Here is a 22,490-nt window from a genome sequence, read left to right on the forward strand (position 1 = left end):
CAGAAGCTAAAAAAAATAACTTTTTCCCGAAAGCACTTTTGTGATAGATACTTTTGAGAAAATACATATAGAAGTACTTTTTAAAAACTTGACCAAGGGCTAATTGTTCCTCAAAAGTGCTTGTTAACTTAATTGGTCAAACACAAATTACTTTTCGTCAAAAATACTTTTTTGAAAAGCACTTTTCAAAATAAGTTAATTTTAGAAGTTTAGCCAAACAGGCTACATTTTATCTTAAAGCAAAATTTGCAAAGGCAGAGGATAAAAATTAAAGACCACCAATTTGAGGGACAAAACTTAAAACCACCGATTTGAAGGACAATCCTGCAAATTGCCCAAAAAAATGACCAACTATCAATCATAAAGCCCAATAGGAAAAGCCTTTTTAAAACTTTCAGTTCTTTCTCCTCTTCCCCATCCGCAGCTCATTCTAGAAGATTCAGGTTTACCCATTTGATCTGTTTTCTCTTTACCTATCATCCGATCTGTATATTTAGGTTTTACCATTCTATTTTTTGTTTGTTTATACATATGGATAATTATTGGTGTTTCCACTGGTTAATTTTTTATTGATTAGTATAAAAATTGCATTTTTCAGGTGAATTTGTAGAATCGAAGTTTGGTCTACAATATCTCTTTGCCATGTGAGTGCTGTTGATATATTGATAATGAAACTATTCTCTCTTCATTAGTGATTTAATTTCAGATTTACTTTTGTTGTTATTTATGTGTTTCATTTGTTTGTACAGTCAAATTACTTTAATAGTAAAAATTGAATCTTTACTATTAGATGACGGTATTCTCCACACCATATGTGTTGGTGTTATTCTTAATTAGTTTTTTCAATTATAAACTGTGGCTGTAGGTTGTTAAAAATTGGGATTTCATTAAAAAATTTATAGAAAATTTTGGTCTGGAACAATTTAAAAGATGGGTTCATCATCTTTAGTTTTTTTTTTTTTTTTTTTTTTTTTTTTTTTTTTTCATGAAGAGCCCAAACTTGAGGTTGGTTGTTAATTGGAACTACATGTTGAGAGAGGTGAAGTTGATGGATATCCTATATATAATAGTAATATTTTGTAATTTTTCCTGTCGTTTATATAATATAGCATGCAAAACCAATAGCTTGATTGGACTCAAGGTTGTGGCCTAGTGGTCAATGAAGTGGGAGGATAATCATGATGTCTCAGGTTTGAATCCAGCGGAGACCAAAATACTAGGTGATTTCTTACGGTCTGTGCTGAACACAGTTACCTGGTACCTGATGCTGGTGGGAGGTGGCACGTATCCCATGGAATTAGTTGAGGTGCGCGCAAGCTGGCCCCGACACCACAATTATATATAAAAAAAAAACAGTTTGATTGTACTGAATACTGATTTGTTGTTAGTTTTTTTAATGTGCAAATAATTACCAATTTAACACATCTATTTAAGACACTTGGCTAGTGACCTAATAGTCGTAAGTAGATGGATGAATTATGTTCTCTCGGAGAAGCATTGCATCTTGGCTGGAAATGGTTTGAGTGGAGATTGGGTGTGAGTGTCCTAGAACCGAACCTGTCCTGTTATATTTGGATTTAGTTACTAGTTTTAGGACTTCACCATAGCCTTCAACAATTTGAAGCTTAACTTACTTTACCTTAATTTATAATTACAGCTTACTTAGTTGACTGTATATCTAAACTACAAATACAGGCCCAGCTTCGTTGTATAACTACCTTGGTGTTTTATCTGTAAATGCTTAAAGTCAAATCTTTTTCAACTTTCAGTATCAATGTCACGGGGTTAAAGTCTTTCAACCATGCTAGTCTGCTTTCTCCTATTTCTTTTGTTGCATAAAACATTTTAAAATTTCATTTCATTCTAAATAATTAGGCTATTTTTTTTAGCAGGACAAAAAGGCTATTTATTTTTAAACATGAAAAATACTTACAAAGTTTTTAAAAATATGTACAGAATTGTGCCACAAATTCCAGCGCGTCTGTATGTGTATATATTCACATATTAGGCAATACGGCCCAATGCTGTGCAAATGCAACACTTACTGAAAACTTTAACAAGCTCTTCTTAATGTCACATATTAAACCAAAGTGCTTTGACTCAATCTTTATCCTTTCTCTGATGCAACTGCTTATTTTTAAACCTCATCCCTCCTTTGGTGCAACTTCATGTATTAAAGAATACTTTCATGTCTCAATTCTAATATTTTGGATACAGCCGCATATTATTCTACCCTATTAGATTGGCTCTGGACTGGTTTGCGATTCCCCTATCCATTTATTACCCTGTGGTGGATAGTATTATAGATTGGTTCTTAGTGAGAAGCAACGTTTTCTAGTGTACATTCCACGTTGAAACTTCCAATAAATCTATTAGCAGTGCTTTGTCAGAGTCTCAACTTATTTGATTTTTTTTTTTTTTTTTTTTTTAATAATGCACAAGTATTTCTGTTGATATCCGCTATACTTCTCTATTTGTGCTGCGTGTTTGTTGATGTTGCTAGCTGTTAAAAACACACTAATATCCATTTTTACGAAGCTTACATTAATATTAATGCAGAAGCACCACAAGTTACTTATTGCTTGTCAGACTCTGTGTGTAAGAGAGAGAGAGAGAGAGAGAGAGAGAGAGAGAGAAATTACCTGCGTAAGTAGGAGGGAAGTAAGTTTCAACGGTGACAATTCCGACATTCTCTGATTGACCTGCCATTTCTGATTTCTTCTTCTGAGTATTACTAAACGGTGTCAAACAGAACAGATCGAACACACGAAATAACCTCCGGCTAACACAAACACACCTTTCTCTAGATGAATCTACTCAAATTAGAGAACGTTTTGCAGAAGAGAGAGAAATAGTCTGTTGGTTGTCTTTGTAAGCGTGTATTCCTTGCAGACTAATAGGCGGAGAGACATTTTCTTGCTGCTTTCTTCATAACTAATTTAGTCAGAAGCAGCAACAACAACAACATACCCATTGAAATCCCACGTAGTGGGGTCTGGGGAGGGTAGAGTGTACGCAGACCTTACCCCTACCTTGGGAGGTAGGTAGGCTGTTTCCGGTAGACCCTCGGGACAATTCTTAGACAATTATCACCTAAGTGATTTACAATATCAAGATCATGTTACAAACTGGGAGTTAGACTGTTGTAATTAATGACAAGTGACAACTCAGACTTTTGAATTTGTTCTGGTAATATACGTGAAAAAAGCTTAAATGCAAATTTCATTAGTCCACAATTCCCTAATACCACTTCTCTAGTTGTATCTGTAATTTCATATGCGTAAGAAATTTTTTGAAGTATGCTTCCCTCTTTAATAGCCTGTTTGGCCAAGCTTCTAAAAACAGCTTATTTTAAAAAGTACTTTTTCAAAAGTATTTTCAAAAAAGTCTAAAAGCAGTTTGTGTTTGGCCATTAATTTAAAAAAATACTTTTGAGCAGTAATTAGTGTTTGGCCAAGCATAAAAAGTGCTTTTATGTGTATTTTTCTCAAAAGTACTTTTCAAAAAAGTGCTTTTGGGTAAAAATTATTTTTTTTAGCTTCTGCTACTTCTGCTCTTTAAAAGCACTTATTTTCTTCCAAAAACTTGGTGTTTTTTTTTAAAATAAGCACTTATTGAAAAAATAAGTACTTTTGGGGGGAAAATAAGCTTGGCCAAACAGGCTATAAGTCTTGGTGTATATTATGATTTACATGCAGGTTTTTTTAACATACACCCAAAAAAAAAAATCCTGCATGAAAAAAGAATACATGCAGGATTTTTTCTTCGAAGTGTGAGCTTTTGCTGATACTGTCATCTGTTAGAAGATGCATTACTGATGGTTTTCTTTGTCAGGTCGGACGAGGAAGTTGTTGACCCAAAGGCGACACTGGAAGTACAATGCAAGCCTAAGTGTGTAAGGCAACTAAAGGAGTATCAGGTGATTCCCATCAGATTGAAACAGCCTTTCAGTTATCTCAAAGTTTATTTTGTTCTTATATAATTGTTGGAACTGTTACTATCTCCTTTTTGTTGGTGTTCTACTGATTAAACTAGTTATCGGGACGAGCTATAACGCTGTTTTTGTTAATGGAAGGCTAATTTTTTTTAACTTTTAGCATTATCATGTACTGTTTCGTAGATGGGTTGATTCTTCTGTTTGTCTGAGAATTTGAGTCATTCTAGTGTGATAAGTAGCCTTTAAATGGAATACAACGGTATGTTTCTTCCCAATGCAATCTGATGGTTTGTTTTGTAACTCAATTTCTTCCAAGTTTTGTAACTCGATTTCTTGTATCCCTTTTTTCAGTGTCTTATAGCCTGTTTGGCCAAGCTTTTGGCCTCCAAAAGTGCTTATTTTTTCCGGAGAGGGCTTAATTTTAAAAAGTGTAGGTGTTTGGCCAAGCTTTTGGGGGAAGATAAGTGCTTCTGGGAGTAGCAGCAGTAGTTCTGAAAGTTGTTTTTGAGAAGCTAAAAAAAGTTGCTTTTCCTAAAAGCACCTTTGAAAAAATACAGATAAAAGTACTTTTTAAAAGCTTGGCCAAACACTAATTGCTGCTCAAAAGTGCTTTTTAAATTAATTGGCCAAACACAAACTGCTTCTCACCAGAAGTACTTTTTTGAAAAATCAGAAGTACTTTTTTGAAAGCACTTTTCAAAATAAGCTGATTTAGAAGCTTGGCCAAACAAGCTATTAACTATGTGCACTTGTATAAATAATACTTCACCTACTAAGACATTATAATACGAAAATTAACATAATAGGAATCTATGGATATTATATAAAATTATAAACAAATATCAAATCTAATTAATGTCAGAGATTTTCTACAATTTGCCAAAGTTATTGAGCAGTACTAGGGGGATTTCCGCCAGAATGCCATAATTAGAGAGGAAAAGACAACTCTCTTATTACTCCCAACACATTTTAGAACAACTACACTCTATTACAATAAAAAATTGACAGTAAGTTTATTGATACTCGTAACTAGGGGTGGCAAATGGTTCGTTTGGACTGAAGTTGGGCAGGTCAAGATGGGCTGAATCAATAGATGGGCCAATGCCCAACCCTGCCCAAAGCTTGTTTGGGCTAAGATGGGCTGTGTCGGGTTAAATGATGGGTCATAACCCAACCCGCCCAAATTAACTCACTATTTAAACATTTTGAGAAATTAAAAATATCAATATTATTTTCTTAGATTGCAAAACTTCTCTCGCTCATGTTTTTCCAAATAAACGGTGTTCTGAAAATAAAATTTAAATACTTTTTTATATTAAAAAATTGAAATTTAAAAATAAAAAATAAAAATTTAATAACTAAAAATAATAAAAATATTTTAAAAAATAAAAAATAAAAAAATAATTAGAAAATAAGTTAACCACGTTTCGTAGTTGTTACACTTTTGAGGTGAGGTTAGTTGATGGGTTAGATTTGGGGATGATTTGTGATGGATTAACTTGGGCTAGCCCAAATCAGCCTATCTTCAAAATCACTCTAAGACCAAACCCATTAAAACTTGGGCGGGTTAAATGTGTTTGGGCTAATTTTGTCACCTCTACTCGTAACCACTCAAGTACATACAAGAAGTCACCTACTAAACACTTTATACATACGAAGTAGTCATATAAAAAATTTCGATTTTCTTTTATTTACGCTCTATATAATGTTGTTACATACACAAGCCTTGAATCACACTTGCAATGCTTTATACACTCAAAATCTCATTTCTGACATCACTTTTCTCTTTAAGATATAACATACACACCAAAAGAAACATCTTCCACCTGAATGAAGATGCACCAATTCCAACGTCCCTATCTACGCTGCACAAAATGTACAAGCGGAGCCAAAATGAGTTGACTAGTTTAAAGGAGGACATTGCTGATCTCATGGTGAGGTTGAAACAGGAGGTGCGAGATGAGGGAGTAAAGGAGTTGGGTGCAGTGGAGATTTCATACAACGCTAATAGCGGAGGATCTCGGAATAATAGCTCCTTTAGTGCCCTCATCTCCCACCTCTTGTTTCAACCGCACCATGAGATGGGCAACGTTCTTCCCTAAACTTTTCGATTCGTCTCTGCGCTTGTACATTTTGTGCAGTGTAGAGGGGGATGCTGGGATTGGTGCATCTTCATTAGGGTGGAAGATGTTTCTTTTCGGTGTGTGTTCCATATCTTAAAGGAAAAAGTGATATCAGAAATGAGATTTTGAGTGTATAAAGTATTGCATGTATGATTCAAGGCTTGTGTATGTAACAACATTATATAGAGGGAAATTGAAATTTTTGATATGACTACTTCATATGTATTGAGTGTTCAGTAGGTGACTTCTTGAGTGGTACAAGTATCAATAAACTTACCTTCAATTTTTTATGCTAATAGACTCTGTAATTTTTCGAAAATGTGTTGGAGTAATAAATGAGTTGTCTTTTCATATCTAGTTAGGGCATTATGACGGAAATCCCCCTAGTACTGATCAATATCTTTTACAAATTGTAGAAAATCTTTGACATTAATTAAGATTTGACATCAGTTTATTTTATAATATAATATCTATAGATTCCCACTATGTTAATTTTCGTATTGTAATATCTTAGTATGTGAACTATTATTTATACAAGTGCACATAGTTTTTTTTTTTTGAAACAGGTACTATTGAATACAAGTGCACATAGTTAAGTCACTGAAAAAGGGATAAAAGAAATCGAGTTATTTAACCCAAAAAATAACGTTAAAGGCAATTAGGACTTTGCTTAGCTAGGGTTTGTTGTTTGTCGGGTGCACATTGTTACCGTTCTATGATGGTTAACTGTTGATCTGCTTTATTTATCTGACATGACAATTCTTTTGGGCGAATGCCACATTAATGCTTCCTAAATGGAACAGATATTTGTCATTTGTTGCGGTCACGATAATTTATGGCTTGCAATATTTTGATTGTTTTTGCTGCCCTATACATCGATAGCATCAAACTTCCTTCTGTTTGTTATAACCCCCTTCTTCCCTTTTTATCCCTTCCTTTAGGGGGTTTCGAGGTGGGGGTAGATTATAATGAGGTCTGAAGAAGGCCAGCTTTTTTTCAGTTGCCTCAATTTTTGCAAATGCTTGCTTCAAAATTTATAGTGGTTTCTCACTCCGTGGCTCTAATTCTGGAATCTGCATCCTACAGGCATGTACTAAACGGATAGAAGGTGATGAATCAGGGAACAAGCATTGCACTGGACAGTATTTTGATTATTGGCAATGCATTGACAAATGTGTAAGCTCTCTGTTTAGCATTTTTTGGGTAGGGGTTCTTTTTTTTTTTTTTTTTTTTTTTTGTGGGGGGTGGGGTGTTGCTAAGCCAGCTTAGTTGGGGCCTGACAGTGCTCCATGTGCTGCCTCTTGTTTCTTCTCTCCTCTGTGTTTTGCCTTTTTTTAGTTTTCTGGTTGTAGTTTATTTATATGTTGTTTTCTAATCTTTTCATGAAACTGTATATACAGGTTGCCGCGAAGCTATTTGACCACCTCAAGTAACAGGGATATAAGTTGTTAATCCATTGCGATTTTATCTTCCTTTTTCGTTGTTGACATTACCATGTTATTCCTTCCTGTGCTGCAGACTTGCAATCCCTTCAATCAACTTGGTTGCTGCATGGAAAATTTTGAACTATGCACATCTTAAAAGTAGTGATTAATAAAGTATACTCGTGGGTTATTACGTGGACCCTTTTATTTGTTCGAATGATTGAGAATCTCTCGGATGTTATTCCCTGATTTTGTTCTATCCGTACTGTAATATATCCACCCTATTTCCTGATGGCTTCATGGGGAAAATGTCGTCTGATGCCCACTGAATCCTGCACCTATACGGGCAAGTCATAAATCAATTATTTATTGAAGCGCAGTTCTTTGTAGTTTTGAATGTTTAATGGTTGAATTCGTGGATTAGTTGCATTGAAATTTGCATGCGACCTTTTAGGTTGAGAATATTGATAGATGTGTTGTTTTGAGTGTTCAGTAGACAGAAGTGCAAGCGTAGTCAGCTGCCAGTGTTAGCTGCTTGCTTTACCCACTGTATTTGTGGGTTTCCTTTCGCACTTTACGCAATGTACTGTAAGGGGTCGTTTGGTTTTAGGACAAGTTATGTTGGAAGTTGTATTAGGATTAGTTATGCTGGAATTAGTTGTGTTGATATTATCTTTTATTGATTGTTTGGTTTGTTGTATTATAAATAATATGCATTGCATAATTTTTAAGTAATTGTTTGTTTACAAAAATGTTCTCCACCTTATTTAGTCGGAGGGTGTGAGGGACCTCAGAGGTATTTTTTGTCATTTTCATTGTTTTATTCAGGGATAACAAATTCTGGGTAGCTTATCCTGGTACTATTTCCAATCTGAAACTAATTTATCCTAGGATTAGTAACTAAGTAAGGGATAAGGTAGTATTAAATATTTATCTCAGGATTATTTATGCTTGTCAGCGTACCAAACGACCCTTAAGTTCCTTCTTATTTGGTTGATGGGGAGGTTTTAAGTATTGGGTGAATGATGGATGGGGTGTTCATCCCAACACTAGGCTGGGGATGGTGTATAGCCATTAGAGTTTAGAAAGACGAGAGAGAAAAGAGACATCTTATCCAAAACGAATCAGTTCACTCTACAAACCAAGTCTTGTTTCAACATGGCTAAAAATATAGCCATGTGGTAAATAGATTAGACTAATATCTTGTTTTCAAAATAGTGATCCACAAAAGCATACGATCAGGACTGGAAACCTCAAGCGAAACTTCTTCCTACAACCAGAGATATTACCATATTTATGCTACTAAAATGAGCTACGGTATAGGTACCGCATGATAGGCTTTAAAATGCAATTGTTGCAAATCAATAAATGAAACTGTCTCATCTCTAATTAACTAGATGATGAAAGTCTGTGTTAGCACGGGCCTAACACAAAAAATAGTATCATAGTTTGCTTTTTAGTTTGTCTTAAAAAAAATATATATTTTTTTATTTAGAAATCATTTAATTTGAAATTTTCCCTTTTACCTTTAATGAAATGATTTAAATTCACATAAATATTTATGATTTGTTTTAGATCATAAGTTTTAAAGATTTTTCCTTTCTTGTTTAAACTTCGTGCCCAGTCAAACTATGCCACATAAATTAGGACAGAGAGAGTATCTTTTGGTAATATAATTACGGAATTTTTATTATAGAAAGTATTATAATTCAAGTAATTGAAAATATTAATAAATTATTTTATTTAGTCCGCTTCTCCCATATATGACTTTCCTGGTTTGGTTCTCCAATTGAAAGATTTGAAATACACCTTCTCCTATCGAGTTTCATGTCATCATTTCTTTCTATTCAAAGAACACCGAAAAGCACTTTTCATGTTTAGCATATGTTGTAGTCTTAAATTTTTAAGTATAGACTAACTTCATCATTTTAAGAAAATATGTGTATAAGTTTCTTGACTGTTTATATTTCGTCTTCTTGATGTTATTCCTCATTATTTGTGTGAGGCGTTTAGCGGTTTCTGTGTTCAATTTAAATCGTTATTTTTTTTCCTGAATTTCTCTTTTTTAAATTTTCTCTAAGTGTACCTTTACCATTTTCTGAACTTATTATCATTATTTAAATGTCCTTTTTTTTTTTTTGCAATTGTCTCCTACTTTTTCACGTGGATCCCATCTTAATTTTTTTTTTTAATTTCTACTATTATAGAAGAGTGAGCTTCACTTTAATTTTTTTGTATTTTTTTATTACTATATTAGAAGAGTGGGTTGACGACCAAACCCACTCTTCTAATATAGTAGAAAAATTTAAATCTTTTGACAAGACTATTAGACATAATTCAACAACATTTGGACAAGGCAAATGATCTCCTTTTAGATATTATTAAGCGGCCAAAAAAAACAAGCGAATGTACATATTTCAGCGATCTTAATTATTTTTGCCATCACGTCAGAAAAAATCCGATTACTTTAGAATAGATGATTAGTTATACAAGCATTACTGGTTTATGCCAACAACAACAACAACAACAACAACAACAATCCAAAGAAATTCACAAATGCGAAGAGGGTGCAGAGCTGTGACACCTTACTCCTACTCAAGGTAGGACCATTGTTTCCGAATGACTGGTTTATGCCAAGTCCACATAATAACGGTGGTAGTGGTGGACTGGTGGTAGATGAGATGCAATAGGATGGTGTATATGATGGTTTTTGGAAAAGATTAGTTTTTAAAAAGAAAAAGTGTGAATTTCTCACGCGTCTAAAAGAGGTGAGAAACACTTTTTTGGGCTGTCAGCATTCTGTATTTAATAAGGACACATTTAGTGAGGTTAAAGTAATTTCATAGATACAAGTTTCAGTTAAGTAGCTAAGTGAGAATTGTGGTCAAGTTAAGGTAGTCGTCTGTGCATCCAACCTTTTTCTTTTTTACACTTCAGTAAAAAGAAATTTCAACTTTCTTGTTAGATATTCTACCATTGGGGCCATAAACCTAGTGTAACCTTCAGAATCATTTACACTTTTGTCCCTGTTTTATGCTGGTCTTTAACTTTTGGCCTCTTACCAAATAACTTTTCACGTAAAAAATTATATTTTCGTATCATAATATCCGAGTTATGCCCCCTGTGACTTTTTTTCGTAAAGAACTAATGCCCCACTAAACATAAATTCGATTGCTAAAGGGCAACAATTAAAGACCATTCCATTTAAAGGCCAATTTGGACAATGAAGAAATTGTACAGTTTTCCCTTCAAATCTGCCGGTCTTTAATTTTTGTCCTCAAAACTGAATTTATACCTAACGGAGCTTAAGTTCTTTAAAGGCCGGGACATAGTTTATGAGACACTATGATGCAAAAATATAATTTCTGCTCGACGAAAAAGTTTCTGTATTGAGGGACGAAAAATTAAAGACCAACACAAAATAGTGACAAAAGTGCAAATGTTCATCCTGCATACCTGCCATAAGCTAGAAGGCCAATTCAAAAAGCCCAATAGAAAAGGCTTTTTTAAAGTCTTTCTGTTCTGTCTTCTCTTTGCCATTAGCACCTCATTTTAAGAAGAAAGTCAGGTTGCTCCTCTTCTACGCATTTGATTTGCTTCCGATCTGTATATTTAGGTTTTATTATTTCCATTTATTTTGTTTATTCCGTACATATGGAGAATTATGAGCATTTTTATCGTTTTACCACTTATTAGGTGGTTAATTTTGTATTGATTAGTGTAAAAATTACATTTGCAGGTGAATTTGTAGAATCAAAGTGTTTGTCTACAATATATCTTTACGATGTGAGTACTGTTTGATCTATTGATAATGAAACTGTTTCTCTCTTCATTAGTAATTTGATTTTAGATTTACTTTTGATGTGCTTTCAGGGGCGGCTCAATAACTTTTGTGGCCTAAAGCGAAACTTCAATAAAAAGCCTTAAACTTATTTGAAGCTTATTTTTATAGCCTTTTAAGATTCAACGTAATTAATTAATTAGTTTTTTCTTATATTTTTGAGTTTTGAATAATCAGGTTTATATTTGAAATTGACATATTAAATTCTCATAAATAACAAAAAATGATAAACATTTATGAAGAAAAAGATAAAAAAGTGAAAATTTTGGATTAAAAGTAGATAACATAAAGTTAAAAAATAGTATGGATGAATTTCAGATAAATTTTTAGAGACTATGGACGAGCTTCCGTTGGATTATTGGCATTGTATGACCTTTTTCGAAATCGCTTTTAAATTCTATCACTTGTTAACCATTGTGCTAATTTCGTCTTTAAAAGTAGTGGTTAATTTACGCAAAAATCTCTTATTTAGCTCACTATTTAGATTTTGTTCCTATTTTTAAAAGTTATGCAAATATATCCTTCAGGACCATGTTATATTCAAGTCGTATGTTTGTCCACGTATAGCTCAATTTTGCAAACAAAACATTAGACCATCGTCTGATGTTTTGCAATAACTTACAAAATTTTAAATTGTAGTCTAACATTTTCTTATAAGATTTTTAATATGCTCAAAAAGGATCTTTACACCGTGGATTAACAGACACTTAAATTGCAAGAAAAATAGAAAGAGGACAATTTACTAAACAACCTACTAGAAAGGTACAAATTGAAAATTAATTGGATGAATTTCTTTTAGACAAATTTAACCCACTAAATCAATGGGGCATAATTTAAAAAGTGGCCTAAAAAGATCATGTGTGCGATCGTCCAGAAATCACTCTTCGTTAAAAATCACTAATAATAATAACAATTTTCATCTATAATAACAATTATTAAAAATAAAATAAACCATATAAATGATGTAAGGTTATTTTGGGGCCTAAAGCGGCCGCTTGGCTCGCTTGGCCTTGGAGCTGGCCTTGTGTGCTTTATGTGTCTCATTTTGTTTGTATGATCAAATTGCATTAATTGTAATTTACAAATAGGATGTCGCTGGTTATGAGTAATTCATTGAATCTTATTGTAGATGATGGTGTTATCTATACCATATGTGTGGGGGTAATTCTTAATTAGTTTTTCAATTATAAACTGCGGCTATAGGTTGTGAAAAATTGAGTTTGCAAAAATAATTTATAGAAAATTTTGATCTGGAAAGGTGAAAAAAGATAACAGGCTCATCATCTTTATTTTGTAAAAGAGCGAGGTGTTCAACTAAGAGCCTGTTTGGATTGGCTTATTTTAGGTGCTTTTATGCCAAAATAGCTTTTAAGCATAAACCAACTTGAGTTTGGTTGTTAATGACCTCTGCGTTGAGAGAAATGATGTTGATGGAATCCTATCATAAAATAATTTTTTGTGATTTTCCCCATTGTTTAGATAATGTAGAAAAACTGGTAGTTTGATTATACTTGCTGTTATAAGAAAAAAAATAATAATTTGATTATACTCAAAATGTTGTTAGCTTTTTAATATGCAAAGAACTACCATTTTTAACACATCTATTTGAAAGACATGACTAGCGACCTAATATTTCCAAGCAGACGGATGAATTATGTATCTCTCCGAGAAGCAGTACGTCATATTTAGAATACCTTCACGAGGCTTGATTGGAGAGTGGATGCGAGTGTCCTAGAACCAAGTCTATCATGTTATATTTGGATTCAGTTACTAGTTTTAAGACTTCACCTTATCCTTCAACAATTAGAAGTTTGCCTTACTTTACCATTATCTATAATTATCAGTTTATACTTTGTAGTGACTGTAATCTAAACTACTAATAAAGGCCCTCCACTGCATAGCTAACTTGGTGTTATCTATAAATGTTTAAATTGGAAACTTTTTTCAACTTTCAAGTTTCAACATCAATGTCATGGGGCTAAAATCTTTCAACCGTTCTAGCCATGCTATCTTCTATTTCTTTTGTTGCATAAAACATTTTAAAATTTCAATTCTCTCTAGATCTTAGCTATTTATCTTTAAAAATGAAAAATACTTAAAAGTTTTTTCATAATATGCACAGACTAAGTTTGCCACAGGTTCCAACACATAAATATGTGTGTGTGTGTATACCCTAGGCGATTACCTTGTTTATGGCGCAATGCCGAGCAAATGCACACTTACTGAAAACTTCAACAAGTTCTACTTAATTTTATGTGTTAGTCAAAATTGTTTTGACACAATCCTTAACCTTCTCTGATGCAACAGCTTATTATTTTGCCCTGTTGGATTGGTCCTGGATTGGTTTGCAATTCTATCCATTTATTAGCCCGTAGTGGATAGTATTATAGATTTGTTTTTAGTGTGAAGCAACGTTTTCTTGTATTCCTTGCAGATCATAGGCGGAGAAACATTTTCATGCTGTTTTTCCTAATAACTATTATGTCAGAACATCTGATATTATTCTTAGACGATAATCATCTCCATGACTTACAAATAGTTAGCTCATGTTACAAACACGGAATTAGACTGTTGTAACTAATGACAAGTGACAACTCAGTGATTATTGAGTTTGTTTTGGTGTGATACCTGAAAAAAAGAGGAAATGCAAATGTGGCGAGTCCACACTCCCATAGTACCACTTCTCCAGTTCACTAGTTGTATTTGTAAAATTTGTATGAGTAACGTAAGAACTTTTTGAAGTATGCGTCACTCTCTTTGTCTTGGTGTATATTATGATTTACATGCAGGATATTATCTTCCAAGCGTGAGCTTATGCTAATATTGCCATCTCTTAGAAGATATATTGCTGATGGTTTTCTTTTTTCAGGTCGGACGAGGAAGTTGTTGACCCAAAGGCTACAATGGAAGTAACTTGCAAGCCTAAGTGTGTCAGACAACTAAAGGAGTATCAGGTGATTACCATCATAATGAAACAGCATTTCAGTTATTCCAAAGGCTTTTACTCTTATATAATTATTGGAACTACTGAAGGGGAGCCTTGGCGTAACTGGTAAAGTTGCTGCCATGTGACCAGGAGGTCACGGGTTCGAGCCGTGGAAACAGCCTCTTGTAGAAATGCAAGGTAAGGCTGCGTACAATAGACCCTTGTGGTCCGGCCCTTCCCCGGACCCCGCGCATAGCGGGAGCTTAGTGCACCGGGCTGCCCTTTTTATAATTATTGGAACTACTAGTTATGTCCTTTTTTGGGTGTTCTGCTGATTAAACCAAATATTGGGATGATCTGTAACCTAGACTTGATTGTTTATGTTAGTGGAAGGCTAGTTTTTATAATTGTTAACGTTATCATGTATGGTCTCCACAAGAACTCAGAGTGACACAAAATATCTTGGATGAGCATGTTAAACCTGAAAATTCGGAAAATATCAAATATTTTCGCTGACATATGACCTAACATAGTATGTATCAATTCAACTATCAGCTACTCGAATTACCAAATCAACTACTAATATAGTTTGTATCAATTCAACTATCAGCTACTCGAATTACCAAATCAACTACTAATATAGTAAGTCAGGAGAATTTTCTTGATATGTTACTCTGGTGGGATGAAGCAACATGTGACTTAGGGGCTTAATCTGTAACTGTTTGGTCTTTCTAAGTAGCCAAAAAAGCACGTATATGGGCCTTCAAGTACCCCCCTCATGTTGGCACTCCAGATTTCAGCTGGTTAGCACTCAGCAAAATGCTAGTATTTGTATGTTCTTTTTCTTTCCATGTGTAGCATGTTCTTAGATCAAAGAGGAACTGCAAACATTCAATCAGTTTGAAGTTTGAACTTTAACCCTGCTCAATTTTCTGTATCATAGCTTTCTATGGTCCATTGTTCTTTGTATTGCCAACAGTTTGCTGTAACAGTTTTTGATGAAGAACTGTGTGCTGTAAGATTTTCTTTATCCAAAACTTGAGTGTAATTTTGATGCGAACCTTTTCCAAGTTAGTTTTTGGATTTCGACTTCTTGTTGTTCATCTTTGTGACCAACTTAATTGTTTGGGTAAAGAATGTGCTTTGGATATGGGGAATATTGGTTTCTAACTTTTGAAAGGATTTCAGTCTCTTTTTCTGTTGAAAGTGGAAGGGTTTTTTATTTTGGTTTCTGTATCATTCCTGAACAATGATGTCTTGTTCACTTGTGCTAACTTCCACCTAAGATAGCAATACAGTAGCATTCATTTGATCTTCAGAACAATTGCATCTAATCTTCTGTGTTATTCCTCAACAATGATGGATTTCCGAATAGTTGCCTGAGTTTTTGCAAATGCCTTCAAAATTAATAGTGGCCTTTGTGGCTCTAATTTGGAAATCTGCATCCTACAGGCATGTAGTAGAAGGATAGAAGGCGATGAATCAGGTAGCAAGCATTGCACTGGACAGTATTTTGATTATTGGCAATGCATTGACAAATGTGTAAGTTCTTTTTCTCTACACTCCCTTGATTATTGGCAATGCCTCTTGTTTCTTCTCTGTTTGTTTGCCCTTATTTTAGTTTTCTGGTCAGTTTTTTGTTTGTTTGTCGTTTTTAATCTTTTCCTGAAACTGTTTTCACAGGTTGCCCCGAAGCTGTTTGAGAAACTCAAGTAACAAGGATATAATTTGATCCATTGCGATTTTATCTTGTTTTTTCGTTGTTGGAGCAATTCTTGTTGGAGCAATTCTTAAATCAACTTGGTTGCCGCATGGAAAATTTTGTACTATGCACATCTTAAAAAGTGATTAATAAAGGATACTTGTGGGTTAAATTTTGTGGACACTTTCATTTGTTCAAATGATTGAAAATCCCTCTGATGTTATTTTCTGATTTTGTTCTGTCTGCACTGTTGTATGAGCGCCCTGTTTCCTGATTTTTCTATAAAAATCACTAATTTAAAAATATTTTTAAAATAAAAGCTCCAATGTTTCTTTCATCAATATATCTCTTGTTAAGCTCAGTCTCCATATCTCATTTTGCTTGAAAACATCACTGCCCCGATGTGTGGTCATTTCTAAATCTTAGCAATCAGTTATTTTCAGCCTTTGCTCTTTCTGTTGATCAGCAGTAGCATCACTAGCAACTATCTTCTAAGCTAGTTCCCTAAGTTATCATTTATATTCTATCTTTAGTTGCTTCCTCATTTGATTTGATTGTTCATGTTCTTAAGCTGCTCTCTCTTGTTTAACAAAATCATGCCTCACTTTGAGACATTTAGTACAGAACCCAGGTGTCTATTCATACTTCTTGAAACATTACTCAATGAGGATCCATGACAGTAATTTCTGTAGGAAGAGGTTTTAGTCACATTTACTTTTATTTGCCTTTTTTCATATGAGATCCTGAATTGTTTTGCAGTACACTCAGCAGCAAAAAATGGATAGTGTACTTGCAATCGACTTAGTAAATCACTACCCCAACACTCACAGGCTACTTGAATTTTTTTACCCACAATGGTACTTCTATAGGAGTTCAAACTTGAAATCAAGGCCTGGTGACCAGAACTTAAGTATCATTGGCTCTATATTCACCCTTTATAGTCTAGAATAAAATATTATATTGAGATCCTCCATATTTTTGAACTAACACATAATAACTTTCATCATGAAGAAGCAACTCAGTGGTTGTAATGGGAGATGCCTCAGTTTGTATGTACTTTAAGTGCGTTTTAATATTAATCCTTTTACCACCAAAAAAAAAAAAAAAAAAAAAAATTCGTCCACAGTGCTTCAGTTGGTTTATCAGTAGCTCCATCATGCACCGTTTCATTGGTTGGACCACGCAAAGTCTCAGTAGTTGAATTCGGCTGTTGTTTAGGATTCATAGTTGTGTCTCCAGCTTCATTTAGCTGCTTCTCACTTATCTGAAGCTGCTTTGTTACCATTGTAGTAATAGGATTCTTTCAGGGTCGATCACATGCTCTTTCTCTTCCTCCATCCATGGCTATTTATAGAGACGTAGATTAAGGTTAACATACGTCTACTATAGGAAGGACTATTAAAGGTGTAAATTGTGCCAATATTGTTTTTAGAATGTATGAGCGAACAACTTGAAGCTTGCACAGGTCAAAAAAATCACATGTAGAGCCGCTACTTTTATGTAACTTTGGTTTCCCGCAGTTACCTCGGATTCTTAGTCGAAGCGAATCGTGTAACTTTATCTTCTAAAACGTTTGAATTTAATTTAAGATAGGACGTGAACAGTTTGCGCTGTAAAATATGCTTTGTATTATATAATAATTAATAATTCACCATATTAAGTAAATGTGTAGATAATTCAGTGTGGGATTTTGAACGATTTGAGATATTGGGTTTTTTTTTTTTTTTTTTTCTTTTTCCATTTCAATAGTCAAATCTTATGCTTCAGACTAAAATATTTCATACCCTTAATTAAAAATATTTTTAAAAAAAATAAAATTGAAATGCCACATTATATTTATAATATATGAATATCCCAAACCTATAAATTTAATTTTTAAAACTGATAAAAATCTAAAGAGGTTTTCAAAAAGTTATTGAAAATGGTTTAGCATCTATAAAATTTTAAAAAAATCAAGTTTACTTTGGATAAATGAAGCAAGGAATAAAATAAGAGGATAATAAGGTTTTTTTGGAATTGCTTCTTTCTGGTTAATTCAAATTTAAATAATTCAGTGTACTTACTTCACGTCTTTCTTAATATTTAATTTGGCATTTTGACTCATCGAGTCCGTAATATATATTCGAGATTCAAGTGAATATTCAATCAAATTTGCAGAATCTGTTTTAGATCCATATTAGTCAGGAATTTTGACCCTCCGCTGACTTACATCGAGTGAACTGCAATTTCATTATTTTAAGGAAAAAATGTAACGCGTGGAAGTATTGAATGATAAGTACTAATATTGTTTGTACTAATTTTTGGTTTATTCATGTATTATCGTATGAGTTTGTGATGATAAAAAGGAATTTTTATAATTGTAAGAGAGATTAAATTAAAATTTAGACTTTATAAAGGAATTTTTATAATTGTAAGAAAGATTAAATTAAAATCTGGACTTTATATTGCCATGTAAATAACACTTTAAAAATAAACTAAAACTGAAATGAAGACGAAAAAATAAGACTGTATGAGAAAGCATTCAAACAACTGCCACCCGGTCCAATATAAGAAAAAAGGAACTTCAATCTCCAGGAATGGATATTCTTGGCCTCAAAGCCTCAAGGTTAGGTCCAATTCATTGTTCTCGTTATCATCATAAATTATAGGTTGAATAGGAACATCCAATTGATCTATGAAAGGTCTTGTGAATTCAGAAGGAATTTCATTCAAGTTTATAATAGTTGGATTTGAAACCTGGACACGATTTCTTATTGTTGGCAGAGGCATTTGTGCCTCACGATTTGGTTGAACGCGCCGGCCACCACTGTTATCTCTTATGAATGTTATGTTTATCTCTAGTTGTAGCTGTATTGGGTGAGATAGAACATGATTGATGAACTCATTATAAGTGAAACTGATTTGGATACAAAAATAGCATCGAAGCGGTGTAGGGTAAGAACTCGGCATTCTGAAGAGCAAGAAAAAGAAATCAATGTCAAACACAAAAATATTTGATATCAAGCAAAACCTGAAATTTTTTCTGCATGGAAATTTAGTTTTACCTATCTGACTTATTCAACACGAGGATGAAGAAATTGAATTCTGCACATCAATAATAAGAATTTTGTGAAGAATTTATAGGCACTACTCACTTCACTTATGGATCCCAGACGTGATATCATATATGGTAAGTTTGTTAAAATAAATTGTACCGTTGGTGCTAGGTGCGTGATAACTGTGCAAACAAATTTGAAAGTTCTTGACATTTTTTTCTTCTATTTGGAGAGTTTTTTTCTTCTTTTTCACAATACGTATTTCATTTTCGCATTATATTGAACATCATATGACAATTTCTTCTTAATATTACGGATATAAAATAATAGGTTTTATAAATATGTTTATCTGGATTTAATTTATTCAGACCTCGTCTAATATACTAGATACACAAACTTTTTTACTAATATAAATACTGGGTAACTCAACCCTATAAATTTTAATCCGATGAAAAGAATTCACACAGTATCTGCCCGTTGAGATTACGACAATTCCATTCTCATATGATTTTAGGTCTAAACCATGCAAAATTGTCATTTTAACATTAGTCTTTTGGTCATTTATATGAATACTTTAAGAGTATTTTAATATGCAAGTTGGACATTTTAATAGTCAAAATTTGACTAGTTGAAAGGATAAATTAAATTTGTAAACTCTGATGCAGGAAAAAATTATAAGAAAAAAAAATTAGCAAATTGAAATATTTTTCCCAACAATCAAATTGCAGGATAAATAGTTTAAGTATTAACTTTATTCACTTTTTCTTTTCAGTGAGCAGCCATTATTGTATTATATCTCATTATCTATATCTATATCTATATTATATTAACAGCACGAACACCCTTAACGAAATATTATTCGCCTTTTTTACCCTTTGAAAGTTGGATTCACACTAGACAAATAGAGTTTACCCTTTGAAAATAAAGTTCACACTAGACAAAACAAAAACAAAAAAACGCTAGACAAAGTAGTATTATAATTATTTTCTAATATGTAGGAATAGTCATTCAATTACTTCTCCTATATTTAGAATCATTTAATTAATCTCCCAATTTATAAATTGGAAAAAATCTAAAGAAAGATATTATATTATTCTTTATTTGAACTATAGAGGTCCCGAATCTCTTTTAAATTTTCTGACGTTTTTAATTAATAAAAGCAGAATGTTACTATATCAATCTATGGTGAGTTTATGTACAAACTAGAGGATTATAGTGACAATATTGCTTCTTTTAAAGTTTTGTCCAGATGTACAAGTTAGGTTATCTATTTCTCTTTTCATTCAGCGTTAATATTAATCAATTTAGATTAAATTAGGTTAGTAATAAATACCCACATAATTAAAAATTAAAATATATCAGCATAAATATACATCCATGTTGGATTTGCCATTAATGTTTTAAATCTAGGATATTGCATTTAATTATTAAAATTTTGAATGAGCTAATATGTCTATATATATATATATATATATATATATATATATATATATATATATATTTTGCCACATTTGGAAGCATAAGGATTTAGAGTTTACATGTTTTAAGTTTTCACCTTCCAACTCGGCAACTCCTATGTGCGCATGAAAGTTTAGTATTTCTTGAATGCCATTATCAATGGTGCGGTATTTTGTCCTGAGCTATGAATTTCTTTTTCCTAGGACCCAGACTTTGTAACATTGAGTACTTGATTAATTTTTACTTTGGGACATTGTCCTTTTTTTCATTTTATTCTCACAATAAATTAAATGGCTCCTTAATAACATTTAGGTATTTGATAGTGTTTATACTTTTACATTTTAATTATTTGTACGTATCTTTTGGGAATAATATTTTGTTCTAACATTATAATTTTAAAATGTGATAAATTTTGTACAACTGATGTATGACAATCGTGCAATTGATGTATCCAGAACTAGGACTTGAATTTTCCCTTTAAATCAAGTATGTTATTTTAAAAAGTTACATAATTTAAAAAATTATACTCACTGATAAGGGTATACTCTAGCCTTTCAAAAATTGTTTCATCTAAACTCATTATTTTTGACAGGAAACATAATATATATGTGAAAATCTACTAAATTTTCAATAAATATTAGATCTGAACTCATAATTCTGAAAATACAATAAGTTTAGTGCTAAAAGTAAGGTCAAACTCATTAAGTTAAAATTGTGGATTCGTCTCTCCTTTTCACCCTAAAATAATAGGAGTACTATATATTTTAACTGCTTATAACATGTTAGGAGTATTTTATTTTTTATTAAGGTGGAATGGCTTGGTAGGCCTTGTACTTGTCCAAAATTGTCATGCCGGTGTTTGTACTTATGAGTTTGCCAACTGACCCTTCTACTATGACCGGACTGAAAAAGGGTTTAAAATGCTCAGTTTTAAATGGTAGAAGGATTTAGTTGGCAAACTCGTAAATACGAACACCGGAATGATAAAAATGGACAAGTACAAGAGCCTAGTAAGCTATTCCGCCTTTTAGCGGAGTAGCTATTCTTTATTTTAAAAAAAACTATTCTTTCTTTTGTTTTCATGTTAACAATCCAGGCTTATTGTCAACGGAGTAACTCAGTATATGAAAAAAAGGTTAACTATTTACACATATGAGTACACAAATTAAACTCTTTGGAAACTAGTAAGTAGTAATTTCTTTTCACTAATCTCATATTTCTTTTCACTAAAGTTAGGAGAATCACCCTCTCCAAGAAGCTGCTGGAGCCACACCAGGCTCTGCTCGTTGAATACACCAGTTAGGCCGACACATCCTCCGTGCTTCATTTTCTTTGTCAAAAGTGTTTTTTCAAAAAAAAAAAAACACTTTTAGAGAGTTGTAATTTTATGTTTGGTAATCAATTTGAAAAAAATCACTTTCCTAAATATATCCTACAAACTTTGATTGATCTTTACAGCATCAGATCCAAACATCAGCATGGCATCTACACGCTTTTTTGTTGGAATCATTGGTGAGTTGATACATTATGTCTGGTTAACTTAAAACTAGACATAACGTACCAACTTCACCAATGATTCCAACAAAGAAAGCGTGTAGATGCATGTCGACGTTTAGATCTGACTCTGTGAAGATCATGAAAGTTTGTAAGGTATATTTAGAAAAGTATTTTTCAAATTGATCACCCAAACACAAATTACACTCTCTAAAAATATTTTTTTGAGAAACACTTCTGACAAAAAAAATTGAAATAGTAGCTGACTTGATTTTACTTGTGCCAAGGGAGAAGTATAGCCAGGCTTCTATTTATAGAGCTAAGCAGAAACGTATTTGGAAGATGACACACCCTTTGTATGAACGACCTAATTGACAATCATCTTTCTTGCGTTTTTTACCACACTAGAAATGTTGTGTCTCTTTGTTCTTTATTATTTAGTACTAGATCAGTAGTAATTCTGTAATATTGAATGTTACCTATTTCCATGTGAAAATTGTGTGATCAAGTATTAGCTAGATGGGTTGAATTAAATTAGAGTGGATTGAAA

The 22,490-nt window shown here is 32.9% G+C and overlaps 2 protein-coding genes across 3 annotated transcripts; both read left to right on the forward strand.

Moving 5' to 3' along the window:
* The first annotated feature begins 335 nt into the window (after positions 1-335).
* Positions 336-7,873, forward strand: LOC132048242 (cytochrome b-c1 complex subunit 6). Of its 2 annotated transcripts, none has more exons than XM_059439150.1 (5): positions 336-443; positions 599-644; positions 3,835-3,919; positions 7,147-7,236; positions 7,461-7,873. In XM_059439150.1, coding segments are annotated over exons 2-5 (210 nt in total). In that variant the 5' UTR covers positions 336-443; positions 599-642; the 3' UTR covers positions 7,494-7,873. The 2 variants fall into 2 exon arrangements, with proteins under 2 accessions (XP_059295133.1, XP_059295139.1); XM_059439156.1 differs by having other exon boundaries at positions 406-497.
* A 3,083-nt stretch (positions 7,874-10,956) lies between these two features.
* LOC132048258 (cytochrome b-c1 complex subunit 6-like) lies at positions 10,957-16,125 on the forward strand. Its single transcript, XM_059439167.1, has 5 exons — positions 10,957-11,052; positions 11,224-11,270; positions 14,195-14,279; positions 15,704-15,793; positions 15,935-16,125. Coding segments are annotated over exons 2-5 (210 nt in total). The 5' UTR covers positions 10,957-11,052; positions 11,224-11,268; the 3' UTR covers positions 15,968-16,125.
* The last annotated feature ends 6,365 nt before the right edge of the window (positions 16,126-22,490 follow it).

The sequence above is a fragment of the Lycium ferocissimum genome, chromosome 1, assembly GCF_029784015.1.
Source record: "Lycium ferocissimum isolate CSIRO_LF1 chromosome 1, AGI_CSIRO_Lferr_CH_V1, whole genome shotgun sequence".
Taxonomy (NCBI): Eukaryota; Viridiplantae; Streptophyta; class Magnoliopsida; order Solanales; family Solanaceae; genus Lycium; species Lycium ferocissimum.

Excerpts from the sequence above, each read along its gene's own strand:
- LOC132048242 (XM_059439150.1), top strand. Across the intron at positions 3,920-7,146 it reads GGCAACTAAAGGAGTATCAG|GCATGTACTAAACGGATAGA; the intron begins GTGATTCCCATC and ends TGCATCCTACAG. Across the intron at positions 7,237-7,460 it reads GGCAATGCATTGACAAATGT|GTTGCCGCGAAGCTATTTGA; the intron begins GTAAGCTCTCTG and ends CTGTATATACAG.
- LOC132048258 (XM_059439167.1), top strand. Across the intron at positions 14,280-15,703 it reads GACAACTAAAGGAGTATCAG|GCATGTAGTAGAAGGATAGA; the intron begins GTGATTACCATC and ends TGCATCCTACAG. Across the intron at positions 15,794-15,934 it reads GGCAATGCATTGACAAATGT|GTTGCCCCGAAGCTGTTTGA; the intron begins GTAAGTTCTTTT and ends CTGTTTTCACAG.